This window comes from Phyllopteryx taeniolatus, chromosome 8 (assembly GCF_024500385.1).
Source record: "Phyllopteryx taeniolatus isolate TA_2022b chromosome 8, UOR_Ptae_1.2, whole genome shotgun sequence".
In the NCBI taxonomy this organism is placed as follows: domain Eukaryota; kingdom Metazoa; phylum Chordata; class Actinopteri; order Syngnathiformes; family Syngnathidae; genus Phyllopteryx; species Phyllopteryx taeniolatus.
The window spans coordinates 15,751,096-15,776,644 of NC_084509.1; the positions used below are offsets into that span (position 1 = coordinate 15,751,096).

Genomic DNA, 25,549 nt, shown 5'->3' on the forward strand with positions numbered 1-25,549 from the left:
CTTTCTCATCTGCATCCACCAGACATCTTACACTAAAATCAAAGCGCTTAAAAAAACAACACACACGTATACCATGGTGTCTCATCCAGCCAACAGTGGCACTACGTAAAGGAGTGACTAGATATGGGGCTTAAAAAAAGAAAGCGAAGAAGAAAAGAGACGAAGATGAAAGCAGCCCTGACAGTGCTAACTGCAGTGTGCTAACTGAAAAATCAAGCGAAGTAAAAGGAATTACAAGCGTTTTTCTTGGAAATACAACACATAGACACTTCCACATAAAGCCTGCCGTGCTTAAATCCGGTGCGCTATTTCCTAGTATCGATACAATCGATTTATTACCTTGTAAAATGATTTAAATCGATATATTTACCGCCGCGTCCGGAAGGCTAACTGGCCAACATAGATCAATCCAGTTGGATCGTAGGAATATAAATTGATACATCGATATAATGAATGAATCGTTACACCACTAATAATAATATATATTAATGTATTTTATTTGTCTTCATTTCAAAGCTTGTCTTGGCTGCTTTACTCAGCTTCCAGTCGTGTAAAGTACTGTATACAGTGGGTACGGAAATTATTTAGACCCCCTTAAATGTTTCACTCTTTGTTATATTGCAGCCATTTGTTAAAATGATTTAAGTTAATTTTTTCCTCATTAATGTACACACAGCACCCCATATTGACACAAAAAAACGGAATTGTTGACATTTTTGCAGATTAAAGAAAAACTGAAATATCACACAGCCATAATTATTCAGACCCTTTGCTCAGTATTTAGTAGAAGCACCCTTTTGAGCTAATACAGCCATGAGTTTTTTTGGGAATGATGCAACAAGTTTTTCACAACTGGATTTGGGGATCCTCTGCCATTCCTCCTTGTAGATCCTCTCCACTTCGGTCAGGTTGGATGGTGAACCTTGGTGGACAGCCATTTTCAGGTCTCTCCATAGATGCTCAGTTGGGTTTAAGTCAGGGCTCTGGCTGGGCCATTCAAGAACAGTCACGAAGTTGTTCTGAAGCCACTCCATTATTTTAGCTGTGTGCTTAGGGTCATTGTCTTTTTACAAGGTGAACCTTCGGCCCAGTCTGAGGTCCTGAGCACTCTGGAGAAGGTTTTCGTCCAGGATATCCCTGTACTTGGCCACATTCGTCTTTCCTTCGACTGCAACCAGTTCTCCCGTCCCTGCAGCTAAAAAACAAACCCACAGCATGATGCTGCCACCACCATGCTTCACTGTTGGGAATGTATTGGACAGGTGATGAGCAGTGCCTGGTTTTCTCCACACATACCGCTTAGAATTAAGGCCAAAAAGTTCTATCTTGGTCTCATCACACCAGAGAATCTTATTTCTCACCATCTTGGAGTCCTTCAGGTGTTTTTTAGGAAACTCCATGCAGGCTTTCATGTGTCTTGCACTGAGGAGAGGCTTCCGTCGGGCTACTCTGCCATAACTCCCCGACTGGTGGAGGGCTGCAGTGATGGTTGACTTTCTAGAACTTTCTCCCATCTCCCAACTGCATCTCTGAAGCTCAGCCACAGTGATCTTTGGGTTCTTCTTTATCTATCTCACCAAGGCTCTTCTCCCCCGATTGCTCAGTTTGGCCGGACGGCCAGCTCTAGGAAGGGTTCTGGTCGTCCCAAACGTCTTCCATTTATGGATTTTGGAGGTCACTGTGCTCTTAGGAACCTTAGGTGCAGCAGAATTGTTTTTGGTAACCATGGCCAGATCTGTGCCTTGCCACAATTCTCTCTCTGAAGTCTTCAGGCAGTTTCTTTGACCTCAACAAGATTCTCATTTGCTCTGTCTGACATGCACTGTGAGCTGTAAGGTCTTATATAGACAGATGTGTGGCTTTCCTAATCAAGCCCAATCAGTATAATCAAACACAGCTGGACTCCAATGAAGGTGTAGAACCATCTCAAGGATGATCAGAAGAAATGGACAGCACCCGAGTTAAATATGAGTGTCACACCAAAGGGTCTGAATACTTATGGCTGTGTGATATTTCAGTTTTTCTTTTTTGAGGAAAAAAATGAACTTAAATGATTTTAGCAAATAGCTGCAATATAACAGTGAAAATTTTAAGGGTGTCTGAATACTTTCCGTACCCACTGTATGCAGAATTTTTTTTTGTCCAATCAGATTTCAGCTTCTATTTGTTGCCATATAAATAAATATAATCTGCCCAAAGCCTTCAAAATCCCAAGTGCTGGCGTCAAACAAGTAAAACACACACACACCGTTGAAATGGTCTAACCAATTAGATTTTAGATTCGTGCCTTGACGCAGGCTGAGTCACGTTGGTTATTTTACCCCATTCTCTGATTGGTTCAGCTAAATAGTCCATGATTGGTTGAGCTGAATATGTGCATGAGATTGATTTATTGAAGAGAACGATTTTGGATGTAATTAATAAATCATTTTCAAGGCCACTTAAAAACAAAAAAACTCGACTTTGTGGGGCGAGGTCAACCAACATATTACAGTCTGACTTGTTTCAACCTGGAAAAGGATTTTGGGACCCTTTCAGAGCACCATGTATGAGCTACCTTATACGGACAGTCAGGAGAAAAGGAAGGTCTGCTGCGTCTCCTTCAGCATCTCCGGTGAATAAGTTTTATTTAAAGTTTTAACGTTTTGGAAGTGTTATAAAACCGATTAGTAGAGAATTTAATATTTGTATCAAAATGCTTTAGTTATCACACCATACAATGACAGTTGTAATCATTCATTTTGTTTTGGCTATTTTTTTATTTTTTATTTATTTATTTATTTATTTATTTTTAAATGGGTTTCATTCTGTTAGTGTTGTTCCTCTAAAAAGTGCTATATTTGCATGAAACATACCATGTCCAAGAAAAGTTTGTTTTTTTAACAAAATACGATTAAAATAAAACACATTTTCAAGTATCGGTACTCGGTATCCGTGACTACTTAAATGTAGGTACTTGGAAAAATGGTATCGGCGCATTCTTATAAATAACACTGATCAAGTAAGACTTACTTGCAGCACTGCTTTTTGATGTTCCGTCCCCCAAACTTGGGCTTGTCGAGGCAGTTGGTACACACACCACAATCTTCAGGAACTTGACAGCCTGAACACTGGCCACAGCGTCGTGACCGCCGACCCTTTTTGGGAGGAGCTTCTTGAATGGCCTTTTGCCGTGTCTCCCGTGGCTTTATGGGTGGGGATTGAGGCTCGGCCTCCTCTGAGCCTGCTACCGATGACTTGTCTGAAAACAGGAAAATGTTAGATCTTTAGATGGACCACAATAGAAGCAAACACATTTAAATGTTCTTGGCTCTTGGCTCACCAACTACAACCCCTATTCCAATGAAGTTGGAAAGTTGTGTTAAACAAATAAAAACAGAATACAATGATTTGCATGTTCAACCTATATTTAATTGAATACACTACAAAGACAAGATATTTAATGCATGTATGTATGTATATATGATGAAATGAGTCTAACCAATGCATCATTATTAATCAAATAATCAATACAAGAAAAGTGAAATCCACAAGCAGGTGAAATGTGTCCCAATTTCCTCACCATCATTCCCCATGGAAGACAAGATCTTCTCCCTCTCCTCCCAGGGCAAGGCACTAAGTGTGGGCATGTCATCAGGGAACACTGCACGATTGCGGCCAAGAGCCACAGCTGCACGGCGGCACACGTGCTTGATGCGCGGACTGTGTACAGAGGTCTCCGAAGAGTCACTTTCTTGACCCTGCTTCCCAACAACAAAACAAGTAGAACAGATAGTTATACTCTGTTCATAGACATACAGTACCGTTGGTGCCCGTTGATTCATTGGAACGATACTGCAAATGAAAACCCAAGGTCAACTCTCTAAGATGACCCAACCCATGTATAAGTGCAATGACGGCATATGCCCAAGTAATCAACAGATTAGATGTAGAAGAACAGAGAGAACGTCTATTCAAAGGATTGCTTTCAAAATCACAGGCGATGTTGCTTCGTGCATAATGTATGAAGCTAACAGAATTCCCCTCAAGCAACACCCTCTGTGGGACTTTCCTATTATTAGGTTTCACTTTAAGTAAAAATGCAGATTTCTAGGGCTGCAGCTTACAAATATTTTTAAAATTGATTAATTTGTCAATTTGTTTTCCGATTAATCAGATTTTTTAAAACTTTTTTTAATTTCCATCTCTTTATACAAAAACAGGACTATTTCAAATTGACGGTGCAGAAAATGTACAAACATAAATTGATTAAATTATGATTCAGCTACTGGTTTGGTCCATAGCATGTCAGAATATAGCCAAAACTGTTGATAATTGTTTTCCAAAGTTAAAGATGTTGGAAAATGTCTTATTTTGATGAAACACAAATATAATCAGTCTTCTTCATAATTATCCATCCATTCATTCTCTGAACCGCTGCTCTTCTGGCGCGCTCCCAGCTGACTTTGGGCTCCCAGCTGACTTTGGGCGAGAGACGGGGTACGCCATGATTTGGTCACCAGCCAATCGTAGGGCACATATAAATAAACAACCATTCACACCTACAGACAGTTTAGAGTCTTCAATTAACCTACCATGCATGCTTTTCGAACGTGGGAGGAAATCGGAGCACCATGCAAACTCCACACAGGAAGGAAGAACTGTGAGGGAGATATGCTAATTAGTCTTCCACCGTGCTGTTGCTTTATCCATCCATCCATCCATCCATCCATCCATTTTCTGAGCCGCTTATCCTCACTAGGGTCGCGGGAGTACTGGAGCCCATCCCAGCTATCATCGGGCAGGAGGCAGGGTACACCCTGAACTGGTCGCCAGCCAATCACAGGGCACATATAAACAAACAACCATTTGCACTCACATTCACACCTACGGGCAATTTAGAGGTCTTCAATTAACCTACCAAGCATGTTTTTGGGATGTGGGAGGAAACCGGAGCGCCCGGACAAAACCCACGCAGGCACGGGGAGAACATGCAAACTCCACACAGGTGGAGATGGGGATTGAACCCCTGTCCTCAGAACTGTGAGGCAGACGCTCTAACCAGACGTTCACCATGCCGCCTATTGCTTTATTATTATTAAAAATATAATTATTAATATTTACTGCTTTCTTATCATGCTATTAATATTTACTATTAAGAGGCTGAATTTCAGAGGATTTTGACAATTAAGCTAAACAACTTTTGTCAACAATTAATCGATTATCCCAAATCATCAGTAATTAATTAGATAATGGATTAGTTGTCGATTAAATGATTAATTGTTGCAGCTCTACAGCTTTCTATTTATATATTTTAAAAAACACTTGATTATAGCTGCATGAAGAAACAGAGAGACTCATGTTTAAATGAAAACTGACCTGGACCTTAGTTTGGTCCGCAGGTTTTAGCTTGCTCTTCTTTATCTCAAAAAGCTGAGCCTTGGCCTTTCTTAGAAGTCCAACTACCCGCTTGTCGGCTGCAGGTTGTTTCTCTGCTTGTTCCAACACTGATCCAAGCGAGGAAACTGGGAGATATTGTTTGCCTGGCTGCCCTGGAAGGCTCGCCGCATGCTGGCTGGGAGCACTTTGTTTCTCTTCCTCCTTTTCTCCATCCTCTATATCTGCCCCCTTCTCGCTGGATCTCCCTTTCTTAGGCAAACGGTCCTTTGCAATGGAATTGGGAACAGGGGCATGGAGACTACGCACCTCAGAGGATGGAGTGTCTGTAACCGCATCGACTGAGATTGATTTTTTTCTCCCTGGAGCCTTTTTTGGAGCAATAGACAAAAGTGCATCTTCGGAGTCCCTCCCATCTATATAGAGGCCGGAGGGTGCAATCGGGGAGCCATCTGGAGTAGTAACTTTACTCCTTTTCTCCACATCCTTCCTCCCTTCCTTCTTATTTTCCTTCTCCCTATTTTTCTCAGCATCCCTTTCTTTGTCCTTTGGAGCAGGCTCCTGGGGAGCTGACATGCTTTTCTCTTTACTTCCTTTTCCAGCTCCTCGCCCTGTGTCCTGGTCACTGGAAGGAAAGTGGGGGAAAAGGGGCGAAGAGGAGGACGATGTAGTTGATAAAGGAGGTGGTGGGTCTCCAGCCGGCCCTCTCCTGCTGTCAGGTATCCCCTGTGAGGTCAGACCCATGGAAACTGAAAAGTTGCCGAAGGGAGCAGGAGTTAAGGCACTAGTAGCTAGTGGAGTGGCGGATCCCCCCTGCAAGGAGCTGGGGTTACAACTTGAGACAGAGTCAGACAGAGCAGACATTTCAGAGGACCCTCTGCCCACAGACATCTGGCTCACAATTTGACTGCTGCGCCTGGTCATCGAGTGGGAAGGAGACCGCGTATGGCCACGTAAAATTCCAGAGATCAGTCGTCTCCTGCGCCGTGAAATTCTGCTGGAGCTTGACGACTTCTGGTGTGGGGATAGAGAACCCGGACTGCTGCCAGAGGACGAGTGCAGTGTTACCGACTCAAATATTCTGTAGTGGGCTTCACTGGCTGTAAAACGTGGGGCACGCAGAAGCGGGCTACGCTTCTGGAGAGGTGCATCAAAGCGGGATGAGGAGGGATGGCTGTGAGCATGATGAGTTGCAAACAGGCGGTTCCCCGTTCCTGATCCGCCGCCTTGTGCGGGGAAGGCACCGGGAGCAGCGCCCCCTACTCCGCTGACACTTTGAGGCAGCAGCCCTACATCTTGAGCGGTGAGAGGGGGAGGACGAAAGTTGTCAAAAATTGGTTTCCGAATGAGGCCCTCCTTGGCGTACTTGGCCGAGGAGAAGTACTGGTATTCAGGGTGGGACGGGGATGTCCAGCGGAAGGTTGGCTCTCTCAGAATGGAGCGGCTCCGTTTGTCCGGCATGCTGGATAGCACTGATGACCCAGATATGAACGGCGGGATGGGGTGTGGCAACCAGGGTGACTGGGAATGGTGCTCACTAATAGCAGCTGTACTAGCAGAGGCTGAATGGGGAGGCTGTGGTGGTGTGAGGAGAGGGGGAGGTGGAGGCGAAGAAGACGAAGACGCTGTGGATGAAACTTTTTGTGGGTTTAGAAGTGCGGAGGAGGACATCAGCACTCCCATAGGTGGGCTGATGATTGGCTTTTTGGCACTGGAGGCTAGCGTCTCCCTCGTAGTCTGGCCTTGATCGCCCCGACTCGCACCCTGTCCTCTGCGGCCACGTCGACTCCTCTTGGATAAAACACGCTCCGGCTCTGAAGGAGGTGAGGGAGGCTGGGAGCTGTGTAACAGGTTGGGCTCCCTCTCTCCCTGCGAGGATGGAGAGTGGTCCTCAGGCTCGGACAGTGCTTGCGTGGCCTCGGATGCCTGAGAATCGCATGAGGAGTCGTCCAGAGTGGGGCTGCTAGATCTGGAAGACTCTGCTGAGGAAAGCTGCGATGAATGCTGTGACATGGCACTTGAGCCGCAAGAAGCAGCACTACTACTGAATCGTCCATTGGCCGCATTGTCGGTATTGCTATTGAGCAGACTGTCAGTTGTTGATGGAGCGGAGGGGGTGGGAGCTGGAGGTAGAGGAGGCGGGAGGGAATCGTTGGGAACAGTAGTACCGGTACTGGTGGTGGCCACTGTAGTGGAGACCATCGCCGGCGAAGGGGAAGAGGTGGTGGTGGTGGTGGGTTGGGCGGATGTAGAGATAGATGAGTTTGGCGCCTCCAACCGTGCGATCTTCATATGGGGCGGAGGGGACACGAAGTGGCCTTCGTCTTCAATGAAGCGCTTTGGGGTTTTGATGATGCGAAGGGATACGGTGCTGACCACAGGCATGATGAACTGCCTGATGTTCTTCAGCTGCGTCTTCCTGATACCGGTCTCAAAGGCTCCCGTCCCACCGGCCACAGCTTCCTTCTCCAGTCGCTTCTGTGCTCCTTTCTTAGCCCGCTGCAGCAGCTGTTTAGCGATGGTCGCATCAGTGCGCTTAGAAGATGGGACAATCCTGATGGGCTTCCTGTGTCGAGGGCTTTTTCTGAGTCCTACCGCCTGGTCCGGCATGGAGGGAGATGGCGAGGAGGGAAGTATGGAAGAGTCCTGGTCTTCCTCAGCATTCACATTAGTCAGCATGGACTGCTGTGGTTCTATGCCTCTGTCCCCTCCTTTAAAGGCTTTATGTTTTCCATCCCCACAATCAGTGGAGGCGGACAGCTGAGCCACAGCTGCCTCAGCTTTGAGCCGCTCTGCTGAGGGGGGGCGTCCACGCCTACGTCGAGGGACGCCGGGCAACGCCTTGAGCCGTGACTTGAATGATGTAAGAGTAGTTGCTCTCTTCAAGTTGGAAACTTTGGATTCACCCCGCCCACCTTGGGGTAGATTTGCATTATGTGGCTGAGCAGAGCACTGCGGTGCTCTCTTTACACCTTTTCCATCTCTGTCCTCCTCAGTGTCCACGCTCAACTCAGAACCAACTTGTCTACTATCCTCCGTTGCCGCAGGGCTTCCTGCGCTCCAACCTTTCTTGGAAGTTGACGATGGGGGACGACCTCTTCGCTTTTCTCCGGTGCCAGGTGGCCTCCCTGGCAGTCTCTTCACCTTTTGCGCTGGCCTTTCAGGATCTTCAGGTTTGGTCTGCGTGGAGGAGAAAAGGGACGAGGGGGAAGGTCGACCTGCAGCAACATCTTTATGGGCAGCGAGGGTGCGTGGTGGACGTCCTCTTGGCTTCTTCTCTTGTATTGGTGGGCCTGGTGATAAATTCAAAGCACAATTTAAATGGTTAAATGTTAGTCTTTACCATCAGATACTGAAGTAGAATCTTTGTCCATTATGCGTCTCAACATCCTCCAACCTCATGCTAAAACATTGTGTAAAAAAAAAAAAATAACAAAAAGAAGGACATTTCATTTTATTTATTCTGCATCAAAGAGATGTACTAAGATCCTACATAAGCATGGCAAATTACATGTTTAATTACTGGAAGACCTGAGAGAAAGATAAACATGCAAGATTTTAACTTCTTTCAAATCTATCGTGCATCTCAGAACAGGTAAGACATTAGAGCTTCTGAACCTACACAGAATAACAGAAGTTACTATCATTGTAAACAATGGAGGTTTTTGTCAATTTTATGATGTCACGTTTATTTTATGTAAATATCTTTCAAAGATAAGCTAACCATCCATTTTCCATACCGCCTATCCTCGCTAGGGTCACGGGCGTGCTGGTGCCCATCCCAGCTGACTCCAGGCAAGAGGCGGGGTACACCCGGAACTGGTCGCCAGCCAGAGTTTTAAATTAGCCTACCATGCATGTTTTTGGAATGTGGGAGGAAACCGCAGTACCCCGAGAAAACCAACGCGGGTACAGGGAGATCACGCGAACTCCACACAGGCAAGTCCGGCTTGAACCCGTGGCCTCAGTACTGTGAGGCAGACGTGCTAAGCAGTCGGCCACCATGCTAACCGTAATGGAAAATTCCAGGTTCATATAACAAAAACTATACACAAGAAGTTCCACAGACACGAGGGGAAAGACAACCAACAACCACAAGTCGAAGAAACCAAACCTCCTTGATAAAGAAAAAAAATAAGTAAATACTAATAATAACAATAAGTAGTTTGATTACCTGAAGTGATTGTTGATGGACTTGGTATTCTTTTTTGCTCAGTGCTTGTTCCAAATCCTCCAAACACTTCTTCCTACAAAGAAATAAAAAGAAGGGAAAAAAGACAGTTTATTACTTTATGAGCACTCTATCTAAATAGATGGCATCCATTTGTGTAAATATTTGTCAGATGTCCAACACTTGTGTCACTCTGAATTAAGGCAAATATACAGGGTGATTGAAAAGTAACTCCCTATTTTTAAGTACTTGTAACTTATTTCTGAACTATAATTCTTACAAGAAATCAATATGAGAAGAAAGTGTATTTCACGGAGTTTTATTTAAAATCGATATGGGCGCCAGCATTAGCCACCAGTTTCTCAAGCCGCCTGGGAACCGCATTAACTGATTTCACACGGAACTCTTGTGGGATGGAAGACATAATTTCTCGTATTCGCCCTTCAAGTTCTTCCAAAGTCGTTGGTTTGGTAGAACCGACTGGCTTCTTTAATCATGGGACATGCACAAAAAAATTGAGATACATATTACAATAAGGAATAAATGAAATGAATAAATTAAAAAGTATTTTAAAACCGGGAGTTACTTTTCACTCACCCTGTAAATTAGCCATTTAATGAAGATCATGATGTTACAAAGATTCGAGGGCTTTGATACATTCTTTATCATGTGTGATAGTAAACAGACTATCGATATGTGGCTGGGTGAATAAGCAATGTGACAAAATGACACAGGACTTTAGGAAATTGAGGTCAAAGTGACATTTTAAAGAGCAAACAATAAATTGAGTCATTACTGCTTACGGGGTGGGTACAAACCACAGAGGATAAAATGAAATGCCAACATTCAGATTGTACTTAGTGACTAACACCCAGCCAGTAATGTTTCCAGGCTCCCTAAGGGGAAGCAGCCTCATGTTTAGGTGCTTGGTCATAAGTCACCCCAGCACAATCGAAGTATTGAAAGTCTGAATCAAGGCTCAAGTGTCAAAGCTATGACTGATTTCATGATTCTAATAATCTAACACAATATAACAATAAGTGAGGCTGACAGGATGTTGGTAATTTACTGGAAAGGTAGAATTATAAGAAGAAAATCAAGTAAATGGGGCAACCACAATATTAGAAACATCTCTGTGTATCTCTTCTCAAAATTTAATATACAATTACTGTACACAACATTGGAGATTGAATATAATGCTTTCATCTAAAGACGCATTTATTCAACGTTTAACATTATTGTTGTGGTTTGCAGTGCATCATATTGAGGTGTTTATTGATATTCTATAACTCTAATTACCTCCTGCTCCATGAGAGGGTCAAGTTATCCGAAACACGCCTTAGTGTCATGCAGTGCAGTTCTACATTACCACAAACTGCAAAGCATTTTTATACAGAGGGTTTGTAATACGGTATTTTTCCCCAGTCATATAGCTAAATAAGGAAACACAATTAGCATGTCTATAACCATTATCAAAATGTAAAAATATCCAAACAAAATGTAACCATATATTACATTACATGTTCTTGTTTGTTCCTGTATTGGCTTTGCAATATTTTATTTCACCCACGGGATTAAGAAAGTATCGCTAGCTATCTTTCTATCAATTAGAGAGCGGCATAATACCATATTTTTCGGAATATAAGTCGCAGGTTTTTTTCATAGTTTGGCTGGGGGTGCGATTTATATCCTTGAGCGACTTATATGTGAAATTATTAACACATTATTATATAATTTCATGTTATTTTCATAATGACAACCACAAAAGGGCGCTCTAGGCCTATGTATCTGTACCTGCAACTGAAGATGAGTCTGACGAAAGCGACGTAGAAGTGGAAGCGGCGCATCGTCTACCTCCGGAGTTGGCGGAGTTGTTTGAGGATGAAGATTTCATTGGATTTAGTGATTTGGAGTGACACTGATGGTTTGGTAAACTTGTTAGCATGTTCTTTATGCTATAGTTATCTGAATAACTGTTAATATGTTACGTTAACATACCAGGCACGTTCTCAGTTCGTTGTTTATGCGTCCTATAACGTTAGCTGAATGTGTTACGTGAGCATACCGTACACCTATTCAGCCTGTTGTTCTCTATTCTATTTTTATTTTAAATTGCCTTTCAAGATGAAATGTCTGTTCTTGGTGTTGAATTTTATCAAATAAATTTCCCCCCAAAAATGCAACTTATATATGTTTATTATGCATTTTTTGGCTGGTGCGATTTATACTCCGGAGCGACTTATAGTCCGGAAAATACGGTAATCGTTTTGAATCGATTAACTGGCCAGTAAGAATTGTGCCAATTGTGTAGGATTGATTACTACAATTTTGTATGTATTGCCTGTACGCTAAAAAAATATTTAAAATAAAGAACATTAAAATTCAGTAAAATGCCTCTATCCCCATTTGAATATACATCAATTTCAGTGCTTCAAATTAGTTAAGATGGTTTGCTAAACCATGCAACAAACTGTGATGCATTTTATGAGCCAAGATGTTAATGTAGTAAGGTATAACAAAGCTTGGCTATAAAGACTGTAGTTTACTACAATGAAAAACGAAAGTCAGAACGAATCCTTGGTCCCTGTTCAAGCTTGCAGTATATGCACTGAAGGACAACCTTTGGCACCCACTGTGCCTTTACGTCTTCAACTGAGTGTGTGTGCGCTTCAGAGTTGAGGTGAGGATGTCTTTTTATCATGTTTATTTATAGCAGTTACAGTGCAGAGATGCACTTGAGGTCTCGTTGGCCCAGTTTGCAGAGCACATGCTATCCGAGTGCGGACTTGCACATGCAAATGACTACCAGTCAAAAGTAACCTGCAACCTGGGTGAGTAAGCAAGAAATAACACATGGAATAAAACAATTTTAAATTTAAAAAGGAGGGGATAATGCGCACATACATTCACTTGCCCCTGTGCACGTTCTCCTCCACATAAATTCTCCGTTGCTAAGCATTCCCTCCTCTTCCCCTCTCCTCACAGTTATTCCATTCGCCACTCCGAGCATGCGGCCACTCTCAGTGGGCGTTGTTGCAGCGCTTGAGGAAAAGGGGGGCGGGGTGCCAACGAACGACTCTGACTCGCTGTGATGGTGTGTGTAGGCCTCAATGACATCACACCCCACTATGCTGGAGAGCAGCACAAGGGCGGATGACGTGCTGCCTCATGGAAACGCATGTGAGCTCATGCCCGTCGATCTGTCAGGCGCCTGTTTCACCATAAGAACATTTTCACTAAGAAGTGGATTTAAACAAGCAAACCGTAGTGGTGAGTGTGTGGGGGAGGGGACCAACAGCAGGGCAGGTGTAGTGAAAAAAATGTGAAGGGTAAGGTGGCCCTGAAGTGCAAAACACAACGGCAAGTTAAAAAAACACAACAGAAGATGAAAAAAAAACACAATGACATTAAGCTACCAGAAGAGGTAGGTACTGGTCGGGTTTAAGACTCATCACTGATTGGACGAGAGGGACGACTTGATTGGACGCTTTGACCAGGAAGTTATTGCACGTCTGGTTTGTTTTTTTAAATGAATGTTACCGGTGATCCAAACATAGCTGCTGCTATCAAATAATATTTTGACTCGGGACACATGTAACCCGTCTGATTTTGTGGCTCTGCGTTACATAACTACCGCGACGCTCCCAGCAGAGTCGACCACACCGGGATTCCAATCCACGCCTTCAGCGTGTCACATATTGGAAGACAAGTGCCCGGGGCACTAACTCAGCGGCGAGCAACCTCTGCACAGACGGCATGGTCCAAGCAAGTCTTCCTGTAGGTTTGTCCAATCAGCAATGAGTATTATCCCTGACCAGTACCTACCTTTTGCGGTAGCTTAATGTCGTTGTGGTTAGTTATTTGCTGTTGTGTTTTTTGTATTTGCTGTTGTGTTATTTGGTTAACTGTTGTGTTTTTTTGATTTGTCGTTGTGTTTAGTTATTTGCTGTTGTGTTTTTTGATTTGCTGTTGTGGTTAGTTATTTGTTGTTGTGATTAGTTATTTGTTGTTTTCTATTTTTTATTTGCTGTTGTGTCTAATTATTTGGCATTGTGTTTAGTTATTTGCTGTTCTGTTTTTTAATTTGCCATTGTGGTTAGTTATTTTCTGCTGTGTTTTTTAATTTGCCGTTGTGTATAGATATTTGCTGTTGTGTTTTTTTTATTTGTCGTGTTAAATTATTTGCCATTGTGTTATACAGTTCAGGGCCACCGGAGAAAGGGGAGGGAAGAAAACATGACATGGAAACATCATCTCGGCTATTAACAACAACAGGGAGCGAAGTCGTCTCCTGGGAGGATGAGAGGGGTCAGGGGCCACGACATGCTCATGCACACGCCTGCCAATCCTAAGTCTAAAGAAGCCTCCCACGCACGACAAGGCTCTCTTGCCGTCGTTGTACGCCTACGGCCGTGTGATGAGCTCAACAGCAGGGGCATGCAGCTTTGGGAGGTAACTGCAAGATGTAAACAAACAATGGAGTGTGAGGTACACTCCGTATGCCGCTTTGATTTGAACAAGCCAGGATATTACTGGGAAAACCAAAATGTCCCTTTACTCATTTCTACAACACAACATGGTTTCAGTTTACGAGGGAGTTCCATTCCTTTCCATTCCTAAAGTGGAAACATATTCCAAATTTGTACTTAAGTCGGAACCGCCGCATACACAGTAGTTATAATTACATCAATATTTTAATGAAAAACACAACTACATAAATATACAGTAAATAGGGTTGCGGAGGGGGGTGCATTACCAGTAAATTTCCAGAACTTTTCCGGTAAAATTCCATGGGACGTAAGCTCCAGAAATTTGGAACCACTGTATTCCAAATGGGAAACATTGCATGGGAATTCACCGAAAATTGAAGGCTATTTAATGGAAAAAGATCCTATTCCAGTATAGATATAAACTTTTTAGCTAGCTCTCCTTGCCCACACACGAGGGCATTAAAGTACCTAAATTGCTCAATTTTTTTAACTTTACTCAAGCAGCAATAGACAGTATCAGGAACTCACTCATAACTCAAATTTTGCAACACAAAGCAAAAACAAAAAAAAACAAGCCACAGCTCATAACTAAAAAAAAGTCATACATTCAGGTGCTCGTAAATCAACTGTACTTGCAAGAGGTCTGGTTGTTTGACTCGGGATTATAATAAAATATATTTTTCCCCAACTATATTGAATTCCATATAGAGAGCCAACTTTCATTTTGTAAATTCCTGGTATATTCCTGTTTATTCCCAATAAGTTCCTGTTAATTCCCATGGAACATTCCCAACTGAAAATTCCCCGATTTTAAAACTCAAAATAAAAAAATTAAGAATAATAAAAGAGTCAAATGAAAACTTTCATCTTACGTTGCTGCACAAACTAGTTCATTGTGTGCCAGTCATAACCTCAAAATGTCATATGTCAGGAATATTGTAAACCAAGGCTCCATTGTATATTACAATGGTGTCTCCAAATGTGAATGCCCCAAAGATTATATAGTTTAGAATTTACCTGAATTTGTATGGAAAATATGCAACTCAAGTTCCACAAAAACTTAGAGGAACACTTCAATGTACGTCACGAGAGCTCAAGTCTGCCAGTATTAATACGTCAACGGATCTTTTCTGAAACAGGTCATCAAAATGAACGTCCAAAATGAGAAGAGACGAAGAAAGCACACCAGGGTTTAGGTGAAGTAAGGGGACATGGAAGCCCATGGAGTGGGGTCAACTGCTAATGTTAGCCGCTAGCTGCCAACTTGCTGTCCTCTATTTTTATGCCCCTTGGTTTAACATTCTACATTCCAGAAGTAGCTACTGCTTTGAAAACATGTATGAGAAGTCAAACATGAAACAATGTTATCTTTGTAAAGAACAGTTTTTGATATGGCTCTTGTATTAGATTGAGCAGGTGTACCTAATGAAGCCACCAGTGAATTGTAGAACTTGAGCTGATACTGTATCAAAGAACTATCCATCCATCCATCCATTTTCTGAGCCGCTTCTCCTCACTAGGGTCGCGGGCGTGCTGGAGCCTATCCCAGCTATCATCGGGCAGGAGGCGGGGTACACCCTGAACTGGTTGCCAGCCAATCGCCAGGGCACATACAAACAAACAACCATTCGCACTCACATTCACACCTGCGGGCAATTTAGACTCTCCAATTCATGCATGTTTATGGGATGTGGGAGGAAACCGGAGTGCCCGGAGAAAACCCACGCAGGCACGGGGAGAATATGCAAACTCCACACAGGCGGGGCCAGGGATTGAACCCCGGTCCTCAAAACTGTGAGGCTGACGCTCTAACCAGTCTTGTCCACCGTGCAAGAACTAAAACCGATAATTAATATGAGTTGCTGCATAAGTGCGTGGCGCGAGGGACTGTCCCTAAAAGGCAAAAGATTAATGTGAATTGGGTTTGCAAAGCAACTGTTTGTATCGGTTTGACTACATAAAAACTTTAGGGACTTTTACCGTTACATGCAGATAAGGGACTGAATTCCCCCTTCTTGTGAACAATAAAGAAAAATATTTGATTCCACTTAATGTGTTTAGATTGGTTCAAGCTGTTGATCTATGCAGATTGGTCACTATGTCATAATTTTAAATTCATCCAGTAAAAACATATTTACATAATTTTAGTAACTTAAACTGTGGCTCTATTCCTTGTAAATGTATAAATTTTGTATTGTGAGTCTAAATGGGGGATTTCCACTGAGAACTTTTTTTAATCATCAAAATTTCCAATGATCAAGATTATTTCACAAAATGTTATTGTCACTTTTTCCTGCACTCGGGGCCTTTAAATTTCCATATCACATAACCATCATCGCAGTCAATTCTACATTTTTCTGCAGAAAAAAGCCTGAACAGGGGTTTGCAGAAACAAGGGGGTTGCTGTTCTTTCTGATACTAATGCATGAAAACAGATAAGACTTGATCAAAACGTGATGTTAAATCAACAGGCAAAACCTAGATCAGCTGAATAAATACAGTGGATATATTGTAAAATAAATTACAGCTTTTCTCATTTATTTTTTTTTTATTGGAAGAAAAGGTGCTTATTTAAGTGGTCCTTAAATTTTGTTTAACTGTTTACACCTGGTGGCACGGTGGGCGACTGGTTAGAGCGTCAGCCTCACAGTTCTGAGGACCGGGGTTCAATCCCCGGCTCCGCCTGTGTGGAGTTTGCATGTTCTCCCCGTGCCTGCGTGGGTTTTCTCCGGACACTGCGGTTTCCTCCCACATTCCAAAAACATGCATGAATTGGAGACTCTAAATTGCCCGTAGGTGTGAATGTGAGTGCGAATGGTTGTTTGTTTGTATGTGCCCTGCGATTGGCTGGCAACCAGTTCAGGGTGTACCCCGCCTCCTGCCCGATGACAGCTGGGATAGGCTCCAGCACGCCCGCGACCCTATTGAGGAGAAGCGGCTCAGAAAATGGATGGATGGATATTGTAAAATGTCTACACACCCCTGTTAAAATGCCAGGTTTTTGTGATATTAAAAAAAAATCCACTATTAATGTGGCCTTTAACCTGTACAACCTAAAGGGCAAATAAAAATAAACAAGTCAAATAATGTGGTTGCACAAGTGTGCACACCCTCTTATTGTTGGGATGTGGCTGTGTTCACAACTGATTAAATGGAAGTCAGCGCACACCTGCCACAATTTAAAATGCCTCCGATTAACCCCAAATAAATTTCTGTCGATCTATAGGCGTTTTCCTCAAACAGTTTGACTTCCTAGTGAAATCCTGAAGGTTTTGTGCTACCACTGACCTTTATTTAGAACTGTTCATAATTCCTTCCACTTAGTATAAGGCCCCTGAGTTCCTGCTGAGGAAACACGGGCACAAAGCTGCCACCACCATGCTTCTGTGTAGGGAAGGTGTTCTTTTGGTGATGAGCAGGGTTGTGTTTGCCCCAAAGACATGTGCAGTACCTTGTGGGATTATGGCCGTAACAAAATCTCCCAAATGCATGGTAAAACGTGTTTTTGTCTGAACTTTTTGGCCATAATTCCAAAAAGTCAATCCAACAGATCCCAGTTATAAGAGGGTGTGCTCACTTGTGTAACCACATTATTTCAGTTGTTCATTTTTACTTCTCCTCTCAAAAAGATTAATTCAATTTGTTGTACAGTTTATAGGGTGAAGTGATTTTCTGCTTTTCCCTGTTAGGGGTCGCCACAGTGTTAACGGTGAAAAACCTTTGTAATTATTTATTTTGATCTAATTTTTTTTTTATATGCATCACAAAACCCTGGCATTTGAACAGTGGTATGTAGACTTTTTATATCTACTATATGTATCTCACAGGTAAAACGTTTTTCCATTTTATGGAGGGCATTTGACTATTTCAATGATCGACTGTTTACATTTTTTTTAACTCAATTAATCGATTGTATTTTTTTTAATCTAATTTGAAATAAATAAAAACATATCTATTTTTTATGGAATGTGAGAATCTGTCTCTCTGAATGTTCTGTTTAACTGTTTCAATGCCAGTTTCGTATTGAGCAGAATGATGGTGCCTGGAGGAGTTGAGTGTAGCTCTCTGTGGATGTAGCTCAATTTCCCAAAGCTGATGTTAGGTTCTACTTCTTCATAGAGCACACTAAAATCGGCACCTTTGCTGGTTTCAGCCAAGCAGTGCACTCCATTTTGCCTGAATTGCTTCAAGACGCAATTAAGCAAAAAAATCAATTGCACACATTGTCAGAATTCTTAACAATAAATTAATCAATAATTATGCTCAGCTCTAGTCCATTTTATTAGGGTTAGGGTTATGTGGTTCAAATAAATTATGCAAGAACTGTGGACCATAGAACTCTGTGGGATTCACTTGGGTAGATAATAATAAGATCAATTACAGAACATAAAAATGCAAAGTGCAGCCAATAATAGTATTTCACTATTACTTAATACATTAGCATTTTTACACTTGGATCGTTTGTATTGATTTACATCTAACTTTAAGAGGACCCAAAAGGCTCAGATGTGACAAATGTCTGCACTGGCACGGAAACCAGATACCACAATTACCGGTATGTAGCAAATAACTCACATGAGGTGGTCAAACAGTCTATCCCATGAAAGGAAAGATGTTGAGCCTATCTCGATCGATTCATCACGATTTCCTACCAGCCTGGCGTTGTTGGTAGCACAAGCAATTGAATGTCCATTTGTTTTTTTGCTGGGCAATGAAAGCAGAGTCATCGCTGACATTTTGGATAAGTAACACTTCTGTTCTGAGCAACTAGATAGGGTCCAGTAATGAGTAAGATGGGGACCGTGTGAGTAAGAGGAAAACAGGAGTGAATCAGCCAGAAGGTACACAAAATAAAGTACACGAATTAGGTACAATGTACATCTTACAAGCTATTACATTGCCATTTAGGAAGTCACCTAATGCTGTAAAAGCAGCAGAGCGCTCCGATGTGCAATTAAGGGCTAGCTCTGAAGGTTAAAGGCAAAGTATAATCTCATTCATAATGAGCGAGACAATAAAAAGTCATAGCACGTTTAATTATTTTGTCCCACCAGTATACAATAGATTTGTCGTCATTCATAGAGAGAGATTTTTTTTTAATGTAGGATAGGATCAGGAATATTCAGGATCTTATTTGTAACATGTTTGAAAAAGTACTTCTTGACATGGAGATAAATGGCACTGCCTTCAGTTTTGCCAAATGTAAAGACTGTAAAAAGTTTTGTCAAATGGATTTACAAAAGCTTTCTGTGTGGTGGTACCTGTGTAGCTCAACCTCACATACAGTACATAAGCTAACATGTTTTACTTCTTTAGACATCAAACTAATTGAGACTGAATAAACAGTGCCTCTGATGGTTTCATTCCATTTTTCTTCAAGACATCAACAATCAATTCCATGCAATTTACAGAATTCTTACTTATCAATTCATCACTTATATATTCTGTACTTAATCATTGCCCTCCATTTGTGACTTCTTATGACGCATACCAACCATCAGGACAAATTTTAGCCCACTTCTGATCAAAGATGTTGTGTGGCGTGTGTTAACCGTTTTTCCCTCTCCGATCTGCCCAGAAAACAATTGGTGCCGACAATCGTAAATGTTAAACCTGTTCAATATTTACAATCACAAAAGTTCTTAGTGATTGTGATGTGAAACTGAATACCCAAATCATAAGTGACCTGAAGCTCGCTCTGTTGTTGGACTTCACAAATAGAGGAGCAATTGGTTGTTTTGTTTAAATAACATATCTCCCAAATCATTCACCCCAATAGACGTAACAAGGAGAAGAGTTTGAAACCACAAGCTAACAGCCTGGCTTCTTCTATTTATTTTTCTACTACTACTCAGGGCTGGGCGATAAGGCCTTAAAATTAATTTTCAATATTCTTTTTTTTTTTCTTTTTACCCAAAAACTTGACAAAACTTGATTAATCACCCAGCCCTACTGCAACTCTTTCCCCGTCTTAGTATTTTCAAGCAGTCTGGATACCCTGTGGCAAAAGGCTGCCTCTTATACCTCTGTCTTGGACAGTTTAAAAACACTTTTGACACATTCCAGGAATCTTTCCTTTGACATTTACAGTACGCACGGTGTGCCTCATCTCTTCCTGGAATAAGAATTGGTGATGAGCTCATCCTCCGATATGCCCCTCGGATGATGCATCCTCTCAGAATGTTTACACACAGAGTGGATTACACAGAAGTGCATCTTTGCTTTGTGCCTTCTCACCTCCCCCAGCCAGAGCAAATGGTGGGCTTTTGTTATTTTTGAGTGTCCCAACATGGAGCTGCGCAACTGTTTGACATGTGCTCGACAGCATGCAGACCAAAGCAAACGCTTAAGGAAGACGACTCCTCTTCCAACACCTCAGACCCGAAGAGGAGACGGCTACTGGACAAAGACAGAAGACAGATGGACACGTGTGCATTATGTCTTACACAACACACACGCGTGCATACAATGCAGATAGGCAACACATGGCTACTCCCGCATGCACAAGGGGACATCACATCTCTGGGACAGCCCTGCCCCTGACACACACTTAAAACGGAACCAAAAAAACAATTCTAGCCTCTCTCTTCATCACTATTCCTGAAGCAGAGGTGAAAGCGCCTTGACCGCCTGCTGTAGCTGAATAAAGCCATGGATGGGAGGGTCTGTGACTAATTTTTCTCCCAGCGTTGTCCTGTGGGGAGTAAAATGGGCGGGGGCTTGGAGGGGGGGGGGGGGGGGGGGGGTCGTCCCACATCCTTTGATATCCCTGCCAGTCACCCACACTTTGTGAACACTAGAATAAAAGCAGACACAAAGCTTCCTGCTCCAATCCACACGCTGTCTCTGGGATGGGCACGCGGGTGGAAGCGGGGGAAGGGTCTCTTCTATTTAAATAGGCCAAACACCTGCTGGACTCGAGCCCCATGCACCAAACCACACCATGTCTCTCAAATCAGTTGGCCACAGAGGCATATGGGTACATTAACATAATGGAATTGCACAGAAAATGCACAACCTTCGATTTGTTTGAATTTTGTTCAGATTTGGAATCAATTATCACCATAGAAAATAAATGATCCGTGACCCAGGGTCAAACTTCATTAACAGTACAGGTAATGTTTTATGTAATATTTTAACATTCCAAACAGGCATTAAAATGTATTAAAAAAAGTTAACCACTGATGAATAAAAGTCAACTTCAATGGCATAGGTGCAATGCAAAGGTGATTTGCACTTCAAATGCACGTCACATCACATCATTTAACATTCCTACTTGTCATACAAGAGTTGATTTGTTTATATGTAAGTAAACTGTTTATCATTATATTTTGTATCTTTCTTGTATATTGTGTTGTATGCAATAACGTTTGTTAAAAACTTTACATACAAGACTATCAAAAATGAAAAAAAAATAAAAAATCACTACACAACACAATCGTGATTAATAAGATGGAGTCTTACTATTTTTAATGTCCATTTATGGCTTATAACTCTTTGTCTTTTAAGGTTGAACCGATTAGTCGACACAATCTTCATACATCTGTGCAGGTCCGAGAGTACAAAAAAAAAAGCTGGTTGTGGAAGAGTGTAGCGGTAGGTAAGCTAGTTAACATTTTGTGTGCTGCTAACAATGCTAAAGTTAAGCCAATCAGATTTAAAACGACATGGTTAGCTTGTGTTAGCTAATGGCTAACAAGGTTTTAAATTATGTTTCAAAGTTCATTGCCTCATTATTATTCAATATTTTAGAACACAATGAGCGGTTAGCCTCGCTAGCCTCAGCTATTTTAATAACCATTAGTCTCAAAAGAGTCATACTAGCGGGAAATTGAGACTGTCAGCGAGGAATGAGTGCAGCGGCGTGAGAAAAAGTCAGTTTTTTCGCAAAAACATTACAACTAATTATGCACGAAAACTAGTCTTTACACGATCAGGATTTTTGGGGCCGATCACCGATCAGAGTTTAAAAAAATGATAACCGATCACCAATCCGATCACAAGATGGAGCAATGTTTCTATTTAAATGATTTGTTCATTTACTGTATATACTTGTGCAGTGTAAACTGAGCATCTTCAAAAGTATTGTCTATTCAGGTCATGTAGCCGATACCGATCAAGCCGATGAGATCGGTGTAAAGTCTAACAAAAACACCTGTGTGCCAAAGAGAAATTTATTCATCATATCATAGAAGTTGTGTAATACAACACACACAAACATTGCGACAGAGAGGTGGTTAAAAATATTTTTTATCAATTGTTAATATTTGTTTCTATTAGGGCTTGGACAGTAAAATTGACGGGTCATCGTAGTGGAATAGAGTGGTAGTGGATGTGTTGCACAATCCCCCCCACCACCACCACCCTCCAGTGGAAAAAAAAACTGGACAGCTTGGCACCCCAGATAAAAAAGAAGCAACTGAAACTTGGACAGATCAAGAGAATGGATTCCCTCTACACACACAAAAGCTAACAAATGCCTTCATTTGGACAGCAACAACCGACAAGCACCCCTTTGAGCCGCTGCAATAGGCTTAGTAATCCATTCCAAAGTGGCAGCTGTCAGAATAAAAGTTGCTCTGCTTCTCAGACGGAGTTCTATGTCTCTGTTGGATTTGGGTCTTTCTGTCTGGATGGATTTGACAGTGGGAGGGAGGGAGATCCTGGCCCAGTGTCCGGCTGGTGCTCTGTTCAGCGTCGCCCTGTGAACCCAGCGGGCTGCAGCGAGCCTGAACAATCCTGCCCCGGTCTGGCCACAGAGGCATTACACTGATCCTGAATGAAAACCGCAAGCTGTGTCCACGACTTGTATCGTAGGGATGTAACAATTCACACACCTTCAATACTCCAGTGGTACAAAAAAAGAAGTAGTAATAAAAGAAAAATTAAAAAAGCTAAAGTTGCTCCATTCGAGGCGGCACGGTGGACGACTGGTTAGAGCGCCAGCCTCACAGTTCTGAGGACCCAGGTTCAATCCCCGGCCCCGCCTGTGTGGAGTTTGCATGTTCTCCCCGTGCCTGCGTGGGTTTTCTCCGGGCACGCCGGTTTCTACCCACATCCCAAAAACATGCATTAATTAGAGATTCTAAATTGCCCGTAGGCATGACTGTGAGTACCAATGGTTGTTTGTTTCTATGTGCCCTGCGATTGGCTGGCAACCAGTTCAGGGTGTACCCCGCCTCCTGCCCGATGACAGCTGGGATAGGCTCCAGCACGCCCGCGACCCTCGTGAGGAGAAGCGGCTCAGAAAATGGATGGATGGATGGATGGATGCTCCATTCGAACATACAAAGGATGCTTTGTAGTCTATTTTAATAAATTAAGTTATTAAAAAGCTTTTTTTTTTTTTTATTCTTCAAATGCTGTAGAAATGTTCAACATGGAACTGTCCTAATGCTTTACGTCACCTTATCACAGAGCCGCCCACACCTCACTAAAACTAATTTCAGCCAGCATCAAAGGATTAAGTCTGCAAGTGTTTTGCTTTTCCTTTGGCTCTCGGCGATACCTTTTTTTGAAAGATGGATATTGATGAGTAACGAACCCAACTATCCACAGGACTTTACCGTGGAGTAAGCGCACTCGCGTAATTTGGTCAACGATTCTCTCGGCCAAACTGCCAAGCGTTTTTTTGTAGACAAGGGACTTTGATTTGGATATCGTGTGACTACCATGAAGGAGCACCGACTAAAGACAGCCAGCTAGTTAGCTTGATACTTGAGTTTCTGTTTCTCCCCTCTATATTCAACTATATTAATGTATTATTTAAAATAATATAATTACTCGAATTTAAACAAGTATACTAATATAATATAGTTCAAATTTGATTGAATATAAATGCACTTGTTTAAACTGTGAAAAGAAGACTATATGCTGTAGCTAGGGGGGAAAAAAATGTAATAGTATTTTTTTTTATTTACTTAGAAACATTGCCCAAATCCTTTCCTGGTTTTCATTAATTAATTATCCAAAGACAAAAATACCAAATAACGCTTAAAGGTCACGAAAAATTCTTTTAGATTTAGCAATATTCCAAATATAACTGATTTCAATGGGTGCTGAAAAACTTCAAGGAAGATTTGGTCGACATTTAAGGTACCACTGTAATTTATCTCAAATCTTTTTTCTAACGATGATTAAGCATTTATTTATAGGAAGTATTAATGGTTGCGCCAAGCTGGGCTCTCATCTTCAATAGGCTGTGAGCTCTATGAGGATGAATGGCCTGGTCTGCCTCTCTGCATCAGTAATACTGCAATGCACTCAAGATGCTAAAGAATACAAAACAAGACACATTGAATGAATTTCTAGGGGAAAAAAGCATGAAGCACTCTATAAAACTAAAACAAGAAAAAGCAAATACAGCATTGTAGCGATCTATTCTGTCTCTACATATCAAACATGCTGCTGTACTTTCATTACTCTTACATCCCACCAGGATACATGGGATTTTTCATTTGGGGTTTGAATTGAAAGGGCTGATACATTTCAGACTTCGGCATTCAAGACAGCTGGGAAGTCGAAACGTCTTCACTATCGTTGAGCTTGAAGTCTGACTTTAAAATTTTCTAGTATTTTCTGTGTGTGTGAATCTGGGACAGGCTCCAGCAGCCCGCGACCCTTGTGAGAATAAGCGGTATAGAAAATGGATGGATGGATGGATGCATCAAGGCTGGATGATGTGGCCTGAGAATAAATTCTCAGGTTTCTTTTCCCAAAAATATCTGATTTATGAATATAATCGATCCCCCTAACCCCCACCACCCACTTTAATGAATAGAAGAAGCAAATGAAAACATCATTATTCAAAGTTTTGCTTTTTGCCCCTTCTGAGATTTACCTTGATATCAACTTCCACAGAACAATAAAATAAAAGTGTTTCCCCTTGGAGAATGTGGCCCTTTAAACATAATCCCTTTTACCTTTTAAAAAAATCTTTTAAATGTTCGACAATTTAACGTCAATAAATCAACCAAAATATTCTTTTTGGCATTATTATGTAAAAACAAAACTGTCACCGAACATAACATGCGACTGGCTGGCGACCAATCCAGGGTGTGCCCAAATTCAGATGGAATAGGTTCCATCTCACACGCGACTCTCATGAAGACAAGCGCGATAGAAAATCATTTAAGTTCATTTTTTTCCTCATTAATGTACACACAGCACCCCATATTGACAGAAAAAAAGGTAATTGTTGAATCTTTTGATGATCTATTAAAAAACTGAAATATCACACAGCCATAAGTATTCAGACCCTTTGCTGTGACACTCATATTTAACTCGGGTGCTGTCCATTTCTTCTGATCATCCTTAAAATGGTTCCACACCTTCATTGCAGTCCAGCTGTGTTTGATTATACTGATTGGACTTGATTAAGAGAGCCACACCCCTGTCTATAGAAGACCTTACAGCTCACAGTGCATGTCAGAGCAAATGAGAATCATGAGGTCAAAGGAGCTGCCTGAAGAGCTCAGAGACAGAATTGTGGCAAGGCACAGATATGGCCAGG

General features: G+C 42.0%; 1 protein-coding gene across 2 annotated transcripts in view; it reads right to left on the reverse strand.

Annotated features, from left to right (window-relative positions):
• Nucleotides 1-25,549, reverse strand: part of kmt2a (lysine (K)-specific methyltransferase 2A) — a 74,793-nt gene that overhangs the window by 45,122 nt on the left and 4,122 nt on the right. For both annotated transcript variants that reach the window (XM_061783386.1, XM_061783385.1), the window contains exons 2-5: nucleotides 9,551-9,623; nucleotides 5,359-8,669; nucleotides 3,563-3,740; nucleotides 3,013-3,241 (exon numbers count right to left, since the gene is read on the reverse strand). In XM_061783386.1, coding sequence (XP_061639370.1) covers nucleotides 3,013-3,241; nucleotides 3,563-3,740; nucleotides 5,359-8,669; nucleotides 9,551-9,623 — 3,791 coding nt within the window. The remainder of the gene's footprint in view (nucleotides 1-3,012; nucleotides 3,242-3,562; nucleotides 3,741-5,358; nucleotides 8,670-9,550; nucleotides 9,624-25,549) is intronic.